Genomic DNA, 16,261 nt, shown 5'->3' with positions numbered 1-16,261 from the left:
GCACTCGTTTGGGCAGTTGGAGTTGCGTGGGTGCTTATGGGCTTCCTTGTAGGCCTCCAGACTTGCGAGCTTGATTAATAAGCGGAGTACACTAGTAGATTGGGCTGCGTCCCATCTACCCAATGAAGGCAGACAGATCATAAAAGTGGGCTAGTGATGTTGAAGGCCAAACGAATGCATTGGTCCAGAGGCAAGGAGCTTGGGTGGGCTTGCTTGTCTACAAACGTAATGTGGGCTAATGAGGGTGACCAAGCAAGGGCTAGCATTGCTGGGAGCCAGCCTGACAAAAGAGCAGTTAGAGATGTCCAAGATTCCACAATTACTTAGACAAGAATATGCTGGGGTGGTTTTATAACTGCCTAGTTTGAATTTGAACACACAACTGCTTGTAACTGCCTTATCTCCTAAGTAACTGCTATATTTGAATGTGTCTATAAATAGGACTAGGTGTCCTATGCACAGGGGAGAGAGTGGAAACGTGAGAAAGCCAGTGCTATTGTAATACATGTATATTGTCCTTTTGTAATCTGTCATTGAGATTAATAAAGGTTGGGATTGGATTGCCCGTACCTTGACTTGTTCTCCTTATTGCGTTGCATTGTGGCTTATTGTGTTTTGCTAACGAATCATTGTTGTGCGGATTGTGTTGCTTGCCCACTAACCTTGCTCTTCTTAACCCGAATTGCGTGTGAGTAAAGTGTTGAACCAAGTCGCGGGAACTTGGATGCATCACAAGGCGCTAATTACAGATTTGCGTTGCTGGAAAGATTGGCCCTGTGACACCAACCAACCTCAATTGTCAGCACTCCTCACTCTCTTAGACAATGACGAATCATCGATCAATTGGAGGTGGGTCGATGATTCATGAGCTCACCAAATGAATTAGTGAGAAGCACAGATCTGTTCGACCAATTTGTGAGTCGGTCAATGCACAGATTGATCGAACGAAGACTTTATTTCTCTTATTAAATCGATGTATACGTCAATCAACTTACAAATTGATCTAATAGATTTGTGCACCACACAGACAAGTCAATGCATTGATTAGTTATGATTCGTCCTTGTTCAAGAAATGGGAGGGAGGAGGTTGGTTGGCTTTGGTTATCGAAAAAACAACAAGAGAGACAATACAAATCTTAAGGGAAAATAGTCAATTTTCAAACTTTAAATGAGAAAAATTATTAGTTTTTAAACCTAAGAGGGGGAATGTGACGAATTTATAGTTTTTTAGAATAGTTTTATTACATGATAATTTTACTCTTTATAATAATAATAAAATTTAATAAATAGGTAGATATTTAAATTTTTTAAAGTTAACCCATATAAATTGGACTTGCATTAAACCTTGGACGGGTATAAGTGTTTTGGCCTTTAATAAATTATATTTATAATAAATTTATACTCTTAAAAATATTTGACAAAATTTGTAGCAGCGGTCATATACAACTTTAGAATTTCGTCCTCAAGATTTTAAAATTTGTATATGATTAGATAAGAGTCACCTGCAAATATGAAGGAAATTATTAAACAATTATTCAAGTATCATGTATAATGCAAAACTCCTTTTAATAGGATGATAAACTCATCAGACATTCAATCATTTGTTAATATAGAATTTATCTTAAAATTTCCTCAAATAATTATTATGTCATTTTTACAATTTATCATTTAAATTTATATAATATTATACAATGTTATGTGTCATATATATATAGTAATCAAATTACGTATCATATCGTGTATCAAAAACTAAAATTTTTATATTATATATTGAATATCGTATCACATTGTATAATACAATTAAAAAAAACAAAGTAATAAAATATTGATAAAAAAGTTAAAAAAATCTAAATGACACGTTACTATTTTAGAAAATATCATACACATCATAAAAATATAAAATTTATCATATACACCTCTACTATTTTATTTTTTTCTAAAAAGTATATCGATTTGTATCAGTAATATGTATCATATCACTATATCATAGTAATTCGATATATTTCATAATATGTATTGTTTTTCATTTGTATTATATCATATTGTAACATATATATTATATATCGTAAGATTTTGATAACTATAGGCATATATAGTTAAAACATAAATTTTGTAACATTTGTCGATAGAAAAACTTATGGACTAAGTGAATGAGAATGCGAACAAGGATATTACTTTTCTAGGAAATATTATAAGAATCCAATAAAAAGTGGAAGTTCTCTATATACCTGTATTTGGGATTAGAGATAAAAATTTCGATTTAAATTTAAGGTCTCTGACTCTCTCCGATCTTAACAAGAAGAAAATTCATCGATAGAAATTAAAAAAGGGATGGAGATGAAAAACATCCTCTCAATCAAACGAGCAAGAGATAAGGATTCATGTGTCCCCGCCCTGCCCTTGTCTCCATCCCCATCTCTATCCTCGTCTTTTTATATTAATATATTTATTTAAAAATACTAACATATTTTTATAGTTTTAGATTATTTATATTTTTCAAATTTATTTATATTTTTATTGTGCATATTAAGGTAAATAATATATATAATAGTTGGAATAATGAGTTAGTTTTAATTTTAATTAATTTTATTATTTAATATATTTATGTTGTGTTTAGAGAGTACGAAAAAGAGATTTGTTTCCACAAGAACATGGAATCCATGTCATTCAGGAGGAGAGGACGAGGATTCTTTGTCATCCCCGTAACGGGGACGGGCCATGGATGGGGATGGGGATTGTGATCCCCTCCCTACCCTTCCCCATCGCCATCCCTATTTGGAATGATTATAGGAGAGAATTTGTGGGTGTCACAAAATTTCGGTGTCACAAAATTTCTTGAATTGTAAGCAATTAACTATATTATTTGACTTATAATATAGAGAATTCTGGTTCTCAAATTTGAGATAATTTGGCTAATAGTTTAGCAAATAATTTAATGTTATATCTCTTAGTAATATATATTTTTGGTAAAATTTTCCGACCTAAGTTTTATATCACTACACCAAATCGATATTATATTTTTGTATATTTTTTACATATTATAAATCTTATTAATTGATATTTTGTAATCAATCACGGATATTCTATTTTATTTTTTCTCCTAAAGCCGTGAGAGGAGGGGAGTATGGGGTTGCATTCTATTTAGAATGTTGGTTTGGAACCCTAAAAAGTTATTCGGTTGTGACTTAAGAGGAAAGAGTCTTTGAATTAAAAGAATATTCTAAAGCTAGCTCAATTTGATGATTATTTTAGAATAATTTAATATTTTAGAGTCTATATATTTGGTTTGGTAAATCTTAATAAGAAGTTTGAATGAGATGCAGAAGCTAAATTCAATCGTTTACTAGTTGACTATTAATCTTGTATGTTTTATGCAAACTCCATGTCTGTCAACCATTGCAAATTTTAACTTTTTTTTTTCTTATTAAATCATTAGTCATTGAATTGGAACCAATCTATGTTGATGAGCCAACTCAAACTCAGTGTTTGTCTTGATTTGTCTAAAATGAAGTTAGTTTTTCAATTTGGTAGCTCGACTCTAACTTACTTCGAATCTTTCTTTGATAAAAACTATTCATTCTATTGGTAATATTATTAATAATGTTTGTGATCATCAACAACATTTCTAACAAAGTCAAACAAGTTTGAATTAGTAATTTAGGATTTAAGTCAAACTTGATATAAACGATTCAAGCGCAAAAGAGGCAAGCGTTCTGCGAAAAGAGATAAAACAAAACTGACATGTTATAACTGTGGGAACAAGGGTCACTTCACTCGTGAATGCACAAAACTAAAGAAGGTATTACCTTATCTTGTCTCAAATTATGAGATTTATTTTTCCAATACTATTTTCTTAATTAAATCTCGTCCTATGTGGATTGTAGACTCAGGAGTCACAGACCATGTAGCTCGTGATAGAGACGTTTTCCTGGAATTTCGTCGAATATCAAAAGAAATACGGTGGATATCTGTAAGTAATAATACCAAAGTTGAAATAAAAGGAATAGGTATATGCAAATTAGTTTTGCGCGGTGGTCAAATCTTGTACCTACATGATATCTTATATACTCTGGAAATTCGACGAAATTTAGTCTCTGTAATAGTTTTGTTAAAACTAGAATATTGTTTTACTTTCTCTAAGAACTTAGTTAAACTTTATTATGATAATGTGGATTTGGATTTTTATCAGAAGGTTTTATGGTGTTGGACACCTTATCTTGTAATAATGATAATTCTATTAGTTTTTCGTTATTTGCAACTCTTAGTAGTCTATATGTGGATACAAATAAATAACATGCTAGACTAGGACATATTGGCCAAGAAAGAATAAACAAACTAGCCTGTGAAGGTTTATTAAGACTTGTCACAAAATTAGATCTACCTATTTGTAAGCATTGCTTAGTAGAAAAAACTACTATAAAACCTTTTGGCAAAACTATTAAAGCTGAAATTCCTCTACAACTTGTATACTCAAATATTTGTGGTCCTATGAATGTCAAAGGTAGAAAAGAAGCATTCTATTTTATCACTTTCATAGATGATTATTCATATTTTGGGTATGTATATTTGATCTCTCATAAGTCAGAAGCAATAGATTGCTTTAGACATTATATAAATGAGATTGAGAATCAGTTAGACAAAAGAATAAAAGTCTTGAGAATTGATCAAGGCCATAAATATTTATCTACTGAATTTAAAGAATTATGTAGTGGAAAAAGAATTATAAGGCAATTAACAATTCCCAGAACTCTGCAATAAAGTGGTGTAGCGGAGAGAAGGAACTGAATTTTATTAGAAATGGTTAGGTCTATGATAGCGCAACTGAATCTTCCAATTTCGTATTGGGGAGATGTCTTATTGACTGCGACTTATATACTTAACCGAGTGCCCACTAAGTTAGTAACTTTCACTCCTTATGAGTTATGGATAGGTAGGAAACCTGAATTGAATATGATGTGACCTTGAGGGTCTGCTGCATACATCCATGACACATTCCATAAATTCAGAAAATTAGGACTAAGAAGCAAGGAATATATCTTTATAAGATACTCTAAACACTCCAAAGGGTATGTGTTCACAGGAGAGGACTCTAATAGAAGAATGAATGAAATAAAATCTAAAGATGCAACATTCATAGAAGATGAATTTCCTAAGAAGGATGATATTGATAAAAGTCTTTATCTGTATGAAACAGAAGAGGAATATGGAGAAGGTTCATCTCAACAACCATCAATTGTGTCACAAAGGATGATATTTTTACCTGTTCCAAATAGTGGGAGCAATGAGGTTGAGTTCTAACCTATTTTAGATATTGAAAGCGAAAATCCTTAATTACAGAGGAGCGAACATCTTTGAATCCCAAAAAAACATTTTGAAATTAAAAATGAAGTTCTCATAATTGCTTATTTTGAAGATGATAAGCTTAAAAATATCAAAGAAGCTTTATCATCTCTCAATAAAGAAAAATGACAAGAAGCATTAGAGGAAAACATGAACTATATGAAAATAAACTGAGTTTGGAGTCTGGTGGACTTATCGTCAGGTGAAAAACCCATTGGGAATAAATAAATTCTCAAAATTAAATGAAAGGCAGATGACTCAATAAATAAATACAAAACTCACTTAGTAGTGAAGAGTTATACCTACCAAGAATGTATAAATTATGAAGAAACTTTTTCGCCTGTTGTGAGATTTACCTCAATCTGTGTTATTCTAGCTATAGTAGCACACTTAGATCTAGAATTACATCAGATGAATGTCAAGACAGTTTTTCTCAATGAAGAGTTTGATAAAGAAATCTACATCGATCAGCTTGCAGGTTTTGTGGTAAAAGGCCAAAAGCGTAAAATATGCAAGCTCCAAAGATTAATATATGGCTTGAAACAGTCATCAAGACAATGATACCTAAAATTCCATAAGACAATATTGTCTTATAATTTTAAGATGTTAAAACAAGTCCACTATGTCTATGTAAAAAAGCTTGATGACAAAGTTACAATTTATCTCTTTATATGGATGATGTGCTGATAGTTGGGAGTGATTTGAAGTATGTGATAATTATTAAAAATTGGTTATTCGTAAATTTTGACATGAAGGTTATGAGTGAAGTATATTATATTTTAGGTATTAAAATCAATAAGATGATAATGTCACGCAAGTTAAATTTTGACATGAAGGATATGACTGAAGTGTATTAAAAATTGGTTATTCATATACACATTATTTTTTAAAACTCAATAAGATGATAATGTCACACAAGTTTGATTCACTTTTTCACACAAGCAATTGCCTTTAACATTGAGAAGAGCGTGCAAAGATGAGACATGTTTCTTGAGATTGATACCACTGAGAGAGAGCACACTTAGAAGATAAGAGTTGCTCAAGAAATGAATTATTGGATATATCGCCTTAATAATAAATTAAGATGAGGTCATGACTTGATAAATTTGAAAATGATCTATTTGGATTCCCTACGTCTAAATAATTTGTGAATATCATATGTGAGTTCTTAATATATAGTGATAACTATAAGATTGGAGAGATGAGTAAGAACTCAGGTTAGGTACTGAGTACAATGATTGAACTAAGATCTGTACAATGTTAGTAATAACATTTTTGAAAAAATACACATTGTAGCATATGATTCATACCATATGTGCATAAATAAGATGACCATTTAAAGTAGTGGAAGGTTAAATCTCTGCTCTTTCACTTTGTGAGACTTCATGAGGATTATCTCAAGTTGGTACCCTTTGACTTTTTACTGTTATTTGATGTTTACTCTTGATGTTGCTATCTTAGGTTGAAATCTATGCCCATGTATGATTCAATCTATGGGATATGACTAGAAAAACAACTAAGTTTAAATTGAGAATTTCGAATAGAAGAGGAAGACTTATATATTACGTGTGTTTATTGGCCAGCCGATTATATCACTTATATGAGAGATTTGACTTGATTATGGATACATAAGAATATAACACAATAATAAATGAGATTATAGAGCGCTAGTGTTACCGAGTAAGTCTAGGATACTGCGAGATTAATGCTTTGTTATTTTTCGGGTTGAAATGACTATGTTATTCCTAACAAATGTATAGTAAAATAGCTCCTAAATGCAGGTTGCTTGCAAGGTCGCACAATACATTTGCTAGTATGAATTGCTTTGTTCTGTAAGATTTCTATGGAAGAGTTTCGTGATTCGAATCACCCCATCATGTGTGAGTGAAAGATATTGGATTCGGTCTACTCATAATGGGTTGACCCGATCCATCAGGGTTAAAAAAATACAAAATTAGCCCTTATAAGTGATAATGACCTTTTTTGCCTTCGATAGTTATTAAAGTTAACTGCCACTTTCCATCTTAATAAAAAGTAGCGTAAATTCTATTGGGACCATCTCTCTCTTACGTTAAACTCACAGGACACTCTCTCCTCCAATATTCTCTTCATCTATAAGAAATTTTTACAAAAAATAAGAAAGCAAATTAAGTAAAGTGTGTTGTGGATTCTGACAGAAGTGCATTGGATTACCAATCTTTATCAAAATTTTAGATTTCTAAATCGGGAATGTTTTTTTATGATCTTGGACCCTTTGAATTTTTGTTTACAATAACGATTTTATTCCTGATATTAATTCTAAAAATTACCAAATAGGTGAGTGTATAGATTTTTTAAAGTTAATAGATGAAATTTAAGAAAACACTAATTTTTTGAGTAAGAATAAGTCCTCTGGCCTAATTTTAATAATTAAACTTATTAATTTTTTATAAAAATAATTTCAAAAAAGCCAAAAGACTTATTCCCACCCAAAGTTTCATGTAATCCTAAAGTTTCACTCTCACGCTTTCAAAAACTCAAACACTTATATATAAGCTAATTTTTGTAAAAAATATCAGGTATAATTAGGGATAAATTTGTTATTTAATAAAAAAATTTATAAAATTAAAGTTTTATCACATTTTTTCCTATAGGTTTAAAAATATATCATTTTCCCCTCATATAAGTTTGAAAAATAAACATTTCCCCCTAGGGTTTGTAGTTTTGCCTTCTTGCTACTTCTCTAGTGATCGGAGCTGGCCCACCTCCATACCAACGCTCCTCTTTCTCGCAAACGATGATGAATTGTTGACCTAGAAGAAACAAATTTCATCTTTGTGTTGACGAATCGTCGACCCACCTCTCTCTTTCAGACAATTCATCATTGTCTGAAAGAGAGAGGAGCATCGGTATGGAGGTTTGACGGCTTCGATAATCAGAGGAGAAGCAATAGGACAAAACTACAAACCTTAAGGGGGAAAATGTGGTAAAAATTTAATTTTATAAAATTTTTTATCTAATAATGATTTTATCTCTAACCCTAACTGAAATTTTTAATTGAAATTGACTCATAGATGGGTGTTTAAAATTACATGAAACCTTGGGTGGGAACAGGTAGAGATGTCAATGGGTCGAGCTGGCTCTAGCTAGGCCCAAGGCTCAAACAGTAATGGGCCTTCGGGCCAGGCCGACCTATTGAAATATAAAGGCCCGAGGCCTAAACCATTTAATAATGGGTTTTGATCGGGTTGGGCTAGCCCAATTAATCAATATTTTAAAATTTTTTTTAATTGAAATTTTTAATCGGACACTAAACATGGAATATGCATATTTTATTAAAATAATTTTCACCATGCGAATGTGGGCCTGTAATAGGCCATATAAACTTGAAAAGATGGCTCATGTAACACTTTATAAAATATTAGAATCAGATTTTAGGGTTTTCTCCTCTCGCTTGAAGGATCCTTAGGAAGGGAAGCAGTTGTCGTCATTGAATTTATTTGTCATTGGATCAATTTGTAATATTTTGTAATGATAAAATTAAAATAAAATGAGATTAAAAATATAATAAAATAATTGAGATTGAAAATTTGAGAGATTGAGAGTTTGAGAAATTTATAATTGTAATTGAAAGTGAAAATAAAAAATTTAATAGGTTTTTATAAAAAAAAGATAAATTAATTAAAAAAATTTTTAAAAAAATTAAGCAGATGCTGGGAGAAGCAGAATCTGCTTCTCTTCTGCCTTTTGCCAGGCACTGCAAAGCAACAGAAGCAAGGAAAAAAAAATAAAAATTTTTATTTTTTTATAAACAGTATTGGACGGGGCCGAACCACCCCATAGGTATAATATAAAGGCCCGACCCCCATAGACCCATGAGCCTGGCCTGACACTTTACAGTATCAAATCGGGTTTATCGTGTCTAGATTTTTTTTGTGCTTTAAACCGACTCTTCATTTGATCCAATCCAATTGACATGTTTAGGAACAAGTCTGTTGGCCAAAAAAATATTATAAGCTAAATATCGGTCATTTTGTTGGCCGTGTCCAAATTGAACCTAACCGGATGTCTATAAGAGTAATGTTACCTTTATTTAGGGCCAATCCCCAGTACCCACGTGTACTGCACGGGATCTGAATCACCGTAACGGCTACACGATGTCCCCATGAGCCCAACAAAAATAAAAAGAATAAGAAGTAAATCCCGATATACATTGCGTTCTCTTCCATTTTCTCTCTCCATAATTCTTGCCTAGGTCTTGCTGTATTCCCATCGCGTTTCGGTATTACCTGTTTCCAAGCATTGAGTTTCCAGGTACAAGAAGAATGAGCTTTCAGGATCTCGAGGCGGGCCGGTCCGCAGGCTCATTGAGGAAAGATCTGGCGAATGGAATTGCAAAGAAAGACTCCACGCAGGCCGTCGCCTCTGGAATTTTCCAGATCAACACCGCCGTCTCGACTTTTCAACGGCTTGTTAATACGCTTGGGACCCCCAAGGACACGCCGGAGCTCCGTGAGAAGCTGTGAGTCTGTCCGTCTGATGTGAATATTTTTTGGTTTAATTATGAGGAATTAGGGCTTAAATGGTTTAGTTTCTGGAGTTGTTATTGATTGTTTAGGGATATAATCGGGATTAGAATTGGAATTGATTATTTGGGAGCCATTGCTTGTATAATTATGTCTGCAAAAAATCAACGAACATTTAATGGGTATCCTTCAAGGTTTGCTTAAAATATGGTTTCAAAATTTACTAGGACGTTCCCTGAAATTGTCAAAATTGTTATAAATCTCTGTTGAATTGTCGGAGACTTGGCTGAAGCCACTGCAATTAAACCCAAAAAAAAAAAAAACGGTGCTAAATAAAAAAATTATCATACAATGCGGTAATACAATATCTTGTATCAACTATGAGTAATTCAATACGAGATACTGCTATTATTTATGTGAATTTGCTGAGAATACCATGTAGAAAGATTGATGGCTATTATTTATGATTAGTGGTCTGCAGAATCTGTAATGGTTTTTTTTTATACTTTTAGTTTGGAAACGAGAATATCCTCCTCTTAGGCTAAATCTTCCATATCACAAACTTCTCTTAACATATTTTATTTTACTTTTTATTTGAATGATTTCGCACTTTGAGGTCCCTACTCTGAAATTGATTTGTATTGACAGACACAAAACAAGGCTGCATATCGGGCAGCTGGTAAAGGATACTTCAGCTAAACTAAAACAAGCCAGTGAATCAGATCATCATGTTGAAGTTAGCGTAAGTATGCTTTCCTGAGCACTAGTTAATTGGTTATAAATGTGCAACTCTGTCTTTCTCTTGCACACACAAAGAGCTACTGTTGGTAAAACTTATTATTGTTTACATTGAGCATGTCTAATACAAATTTAAAATTATAAATAAATTTTACTTCAACAATTTTGAGAGTGCTGTGTGCTAAAAGGCTACATTCTTTTCCGTAATCTTCTTAAGATAACCTTTACTGGTTTTTATGATCACAGGCCAGCAAGAAAATTGCAGACGCTAAACTTGCAAAAGATTTCCAAGCTGTTTTAAAAGAGTTTCAGAAGGCCCAACGGCTTGCAGCAGAAAGGGAAACGGCTTACTCACCTTCTGTTCCACAGACAGTTCCTCCTTCCAAGTATGTGCTATTGCAGGCCCTTAGTACTTGGTTTGGTTAGATCTCTTTATGTGTTGGTGCACACATTGATCGCTTGAAAAACAAATTGATTATTTTTGCCTTGTGAATATAATTTAAAAAAAAACATTTGTCAAATCTTTCTTCATTGATTTATTTAAAAAAAAATTGTATGTTGACTACTTTGTTGTTGTTGAGTGGTTTCAATTGATCTACATATGTTTGTTCCCAATTTGTTAATCTTTCGATTCTTATTCTTGCTATACATATTTTCCTCATGTTGTGAATTTTTCTATTATATATTCAGTTACACAGCCCAGGAACTAGACATAAGTTCAGATAAGAGTGCAGAACAGCGTGCTCTTCTTGTGGAATCTAGAAGGTGAGTTTCACTCTCAAATTAATGAGTAAATACCCTTTCTCAAGCGGCACTTTCCTTTCTTTCTGCTTGCCAGTGGTGTTTTCCTTTGTTATAAATAGAAAATAAATAAAATTCTATGCTTTCCACATTTTGTTATTCAGATTCTGCATTACCAGGGATGGAGTTTGCTATATTAATTCAAAACTTCTGAACACATATTTTACTACTTTGAAGCAAGTTGTTCATTTATTTTTTATTTTTGATGTTGGGTCAGATATGAATTATGTAGTTGGATTTGACAATATTTTGTTAGGCATGAAGTTGACCTTTTTCATTTTATTTAGGAAAAAATTTTAATATTGGAAGTTTTACCACTTCCATGTATGAGGGTTAAAATTATACTTTCAAGATAGCTTGAAATAGAATATATATAGGGTATCATGTATCAGGCATGATGTAAGTCGTTTTCTCCATTTTACTGCCAAAAGAACTGAACATTGAAAATCTTAACTTAATCATGACTCCATTGCACAAAACCTTTGTCTAAGTGTGGTTGTACATTCATTTCATCAAAGTTGAGCTTACAATTCTATGCTATGAATAATTAATTATGTCTATATCTTGTTTTCTTTGAGAAACAGACATCGGTAAGCAAAACCTTAACATTTCTGTTATTTCTTGCTGCAGACAGGAGGTTTTACTGTTAGACAATGAGATTGCCTTCAATGAGGCTGTCATTGAGGAGAGAGAGCAAGGAATTCATGAAATTCAGCAGCAAATTGGTGAAGTGAATGAGATCTTTAAAGATCTTGCTGTGCTGGTCCATGAGCAAGGAGCCATGATTGGTATGTCATCTTCATGTCTTTTATTAGTAACTCCATTATCAGCCTGGATCATGATGTTTAATAGTAATCATATCATCTTGCAGATGATATTGGGACCCATATTGAAAATTCCCATGCAGCAACTGCACAGGGAAAATCACATCTTGTGAAGGCCGCAAAGACCCAAAGATCAAATTCCTCTCTGGTAATTTAATTTTTTTTAACTTTCTCCTGTTTTAATCAACATCAAAATGTTGTTGGGGTGTAAAATTATCATGAATGCACTTATTACACTCTTTTTGAGATGCACTTGAATTGTCTTTAGAAATGCACATGTTTCTTGACAAATAATTTGACCAATGAAAGAAACAATTGTCTTTTATGCTTACTATCTGGCATCTGTGCATTCACAAAGTTATTAAATTTCTGCAGGCTTGCTTGCTCTTAGTAATATTCGGGATTGTGCTCCTCATTTTGATCATAGTACTTGCAGCTTGATGAGAAGATTGTCTAAAAACTGAAAGTGGAGAGAATATTCAAGGTGTGGTTGGCAACAAGAGGGTAATCTGATCTCTCATACTAATCTTTTTCGATATTGTCCGTTCATTAGAACATTGTCACAGGGGAGAGCGTGACAATTTTTGACTGAGTTAGTACATAATATGCTCGCATGGATTGGGGTGTCTGTTGTTTATTGTTAGTTGCTAAAGGGTGTATTCAGGCTTGTCATGTAGTGTATTTACTTATTTTATTTTTCAAATTATTAATAATAAAAATATCCTTAATTCTTTTGGGTTTTTATTTCTTATCAATAATCATTTAAGCAATGAATTCGACTACTATTTGGTTGCTATTTTGCAATTTTTAATTGCACCATATAGAGTAACTGGATGTTTGAAGGGCCTTGCTCTCGTATTAACCTCATTTCCAAAGGAGGTTAGTCTCAATCTGTGTATCACCGCTTCATTTTTTTACCTTGCAATTTTTGACTGAGTTAGTACATAATATGCTTGCATGCGAGAACATGCATATCGTGACAAAAGGAAATAAAATGCTGTATTTAAAAATCTAGAGATCAAACTGCCATTGCTATATGTGTTTTTAATCTCAGTATTCTGAAGTACAATAACTTTTTCAGGATTCAGGAACCAACTCTATACAGTTTATGATGAACAATAATTTTGCTGCAAGATGAGCAAACTATCCCAAGGAAAGCAGTTATGGAGATAATTGATAGAAGGATAAAATGAAAACAAAAATTGATTCGCCACTAAGGTGATACTGCAATGTAACTGTACCAAAGATATAGCTTTTATGTAAATTAGCTTTTGCATAAAGAAGATATTCATACCACAGCTACTGTTGTGGGCATGATAAAAACATCATATTGCTGGTTGGATAATGAAGTGCAATAATTTTGGTTGAGTGGTTAAGGACTTCCATTTTAAATCAAGAGGTTGAGAATTCTATTCGTAGAGCCACCTTTGGTGGATAATACATCCTTCAAGATTTCTGCTATAAAGGTTATAGCCTCGACAGTAATCCCCCATTCCAAACTCAGTTAACTTGTGAAATAAATTGGGGAGTGAAAGATGAAAATGTAGGGTTATGTAGTGAACAATGACTAATTGAATGATATAAAAGAATTAACATAGGAAATCCAAAAAAGAAAAATTTCCAACTGATTGGATGGCATCATATTCTGCATGGATTCTTACATAGAGGATAAAGGTATCTTCACATACCATGAACTTTATTTCATTTTGAAGTTGAAATTTACCTTTTGGGGGCGATTCTTCTCTATGATAGTTAAAATTATGCAGAACCCCTTTTTGATGCTCTTTTAGAGTCAAAGCATTTCACTGCAACCGTATCTCAATCTTCTGCTTATCAGCACATTATATGAGTTGGCTTTTCTCCGTTGTAACGGGTTCAACTTCAGGTGGATTTCTCAATAAGCAGTTGGAGACCACTAAGAGTCCAAACTTGGCTCCACCAAAATGAATTTGATTTCACCAAACAGTTAGCATCTTGTTTCTGTAGTGTATCCAGTGATTCTGCTACAATGATATAATCTTTTCAATACAGCTGCAGAACCGTAACTTGATTAGCCTATATTATTGTGCTTTACGTAGGCACAACAGTCCTAGCTTTTATACAATATGGCATCCTGTAAATTCATTTTGAATGAGTAGAATGCAAGTGATTTGTTAGGTGCTTTTTACAGAAAAGAGGATCACTCAGTCAAAGTCTTGGTTTCTAAATTTATCAACTAAAAGAGATAATTTGATTGTGTTATAGTATAGTGATATGTTGGTTAAGTTGGCACATTTAATTTACATTTTAAGTAACAGTAATGCTCCATGTACAAACAATTGGTATTAATAAATTCAAGCAAAGGGACATTTTATTATGTGAGATTCCTGTGAAGTATCTTCAAGCTCTACATACAGAGCTTGCTTCTTTTTACTTGTGTTAACACAAACAAAAAGTTGGCATATTTAGAGGTTTTAACAAAATTAAAATTTTTAACTTGCTGCAACTAGTTAGTCTGGTTCGATAAAAACAGTTGGGAAGATTAAACTGAATTAGTACTATTATACATCTAAAATACCGCTTGAATTAGGAAACTGGCTGTGCAAAGTTACAAGCTCTCTGTTTTCATGACCTCCCATTTCTAGAAATTCCACTTTTGATTATGATGGTGATGGAAGTATGATGATAAAGAATATGCAACAAAATTCGTTTGATATTTATGGAATGGAGAAAAATTCCAAATTTATGTAGCAGCTTAATCATGCAAAATTAAAGCAAAAGTGTGTTTGCAACATTCAGGGACTGATCTTATTCACAAATGGATGAGCAATAAGCTGCTCTAAACTCCCTTTTTACTTCAAATCCTCCTCCAAACAACTCCTCCGAAACTCCATCCGACCTCTCTCCGGCATCTCCAGCCGCTTCCCCCACATATTGCACAGATTAACACCACCCAATCTGGCTTCTCCTCTATCTCAATCAGCGGATGATGACCACCCCAACAGCACCACTCCAAGTGACCAAACATTGCCTGCAAATCTATCAGCATTATCATCTCCACTCCATCTCTCTGGATCAACCATTTCAGGACTCATGTAAGCACACGTTCCATTGGATGGAATCCATTCTGTATCCGCAATCTTCACCTCCCCTTTTCCGTTTATCAGTAGATTTGATAGCTTTATATCCGCACTCCATGCAGATACTCCAACCCTTTCAGCACATGATGAGCAACTCCAACAGTGACATCTTCTGACAATGCCTCGCGCACATGCGGAACATTGGCTAATTACCCTCCCTCCATCTGTTCCATCACAAAGCAAAGCTCTCCTTAGACGGTGTAAAACACAGGGAGTCCTCCCGTTTGAGAATCTCAACCTCGTGATCAGATTGGTGGCAAATGGAGGTGGCATTTTGATCAAAATGGAGAACTTTCAAGGCATAGATATAGCTGCTCTTTTGGTTAAGACTTTTTATGCGGTGGCACCATTGCTGCGGCCATGAACTGCAAGCTTCTTCAAGCCTGAAAGAATTTTGACATATGGGGGGAAGTTGAAGTAAGACTTGTCATGTTAGGTAACAATAATGGTATATTAACATATGATTAGATATTCTTTTATTTTTAATTTAAAATTATTTTAATTTAATTTAATTTCATTTGTCATCATTAACACCCTGTAGATAATGAAGAGGGAAATGAATGTGATCAATTGAGAGAAACAATCCCAAAATGAACAGGCGGGTGAGGAATTACAGGAGACGAATGTCAGCATACAATCCCAAAAATCAACGGAAGGTAGAGCGATGGAGAAGATGCTTTTTGCTTAACTACAATAACAAAACATATAAAATGTGTCAAATTTCCCTTGTGTAATGTCAAGTGTCAACATTAACATTTATGTTTATTGACGAGTGTTAAAAATGGAATGGAAGTATATACAATGCTTATTCTTACATCAAGCTGATAAGTTGTTGCAATATTTTAAAAAACAAATTGGTGGTCAAACTAATTATCTTATTGGTTCGTGCTATGATTAGTTTAATTAGACAATCAATTAGTTTAACTCATTTTCA

The 16,261-nt window shown here is 33.1% G+C and overlaps 1 protein-coding gene and 1 pseudogene across 3 annotated transcripts; one reads left to right on the top strand and one right to left on the bottom strand.

The window, feature by feature from the left end:
- Positions 1-9,501: 9,501 nt before the first annotated feature.
- On the top strand, positions 9,502-13,576 carry LOC123222367 (syntaxin-22-like). 3 transcript variants are annotated; one of them, XM_044645089.1, is made up of 8 exons: positions 9,502-9,841; positions 10,494-10,587; positions 10,830-10,969; positions 11,274-11,348; positions 12,015-12,172; positions 12,256-12,356; positions 12,584-12,692; positions 13,290-13,576. In XM_044645089.1, exons 1-7 carry the CDS (start codon positions 9,645-9,647, stop codon positions 12,647-12,649), a joined length of 831 nt encoding a protein of 276 aa, XP_044501024.1. In that variant the 5' UTR covers positions 9,502-9,644; the 3' UTR covers positions 12,650-12,692; positions 13,290-13,576. The 3 variants fall into 3 exon arrangements, 2 of the variants coding, with proteins under 2 accessions (XP_044501024.1, XP_044501023.1); XR_006503617.1 differs by having other exon boundaries at positions 12,584-12,712; XM_044645088.1 differs by lacking the exon at positions 13,290-13,576 and having other exon boundaries at positions 9,503-9,841; positions 12,584-12,952.
- A 1,325-nt stretch (positions 13,577-14,901) lies between these two features.
- Positions 14,902-15,960, bottom strand: LOC123223982 (annotated as a pseudogene).
- Between the last annotated feature and the right edge of the window lie 301 nt (positions 15,961-16,261).

This window comes from Mangifera indica, chromosome 8 (genome assembly GCF_011075055.1).
Source record: "Mangifera indica cultivar Alphonso chromosome 8, CATAS_Mindica_2.1, whole genome shotgun sequence".
Taxonomy (NCBI): domain Eukaryota; kingdom Viridiplantae; phylum Streptophyta; class Magnoliopsida; order Sapindales; family Anacardiaceae; genus Mangifera; species Mangifera indica.
Note: the sequence above shows the minus strand (reverse complement) of the source record. Positions and strands in the feature narration are given on the sequence as shown.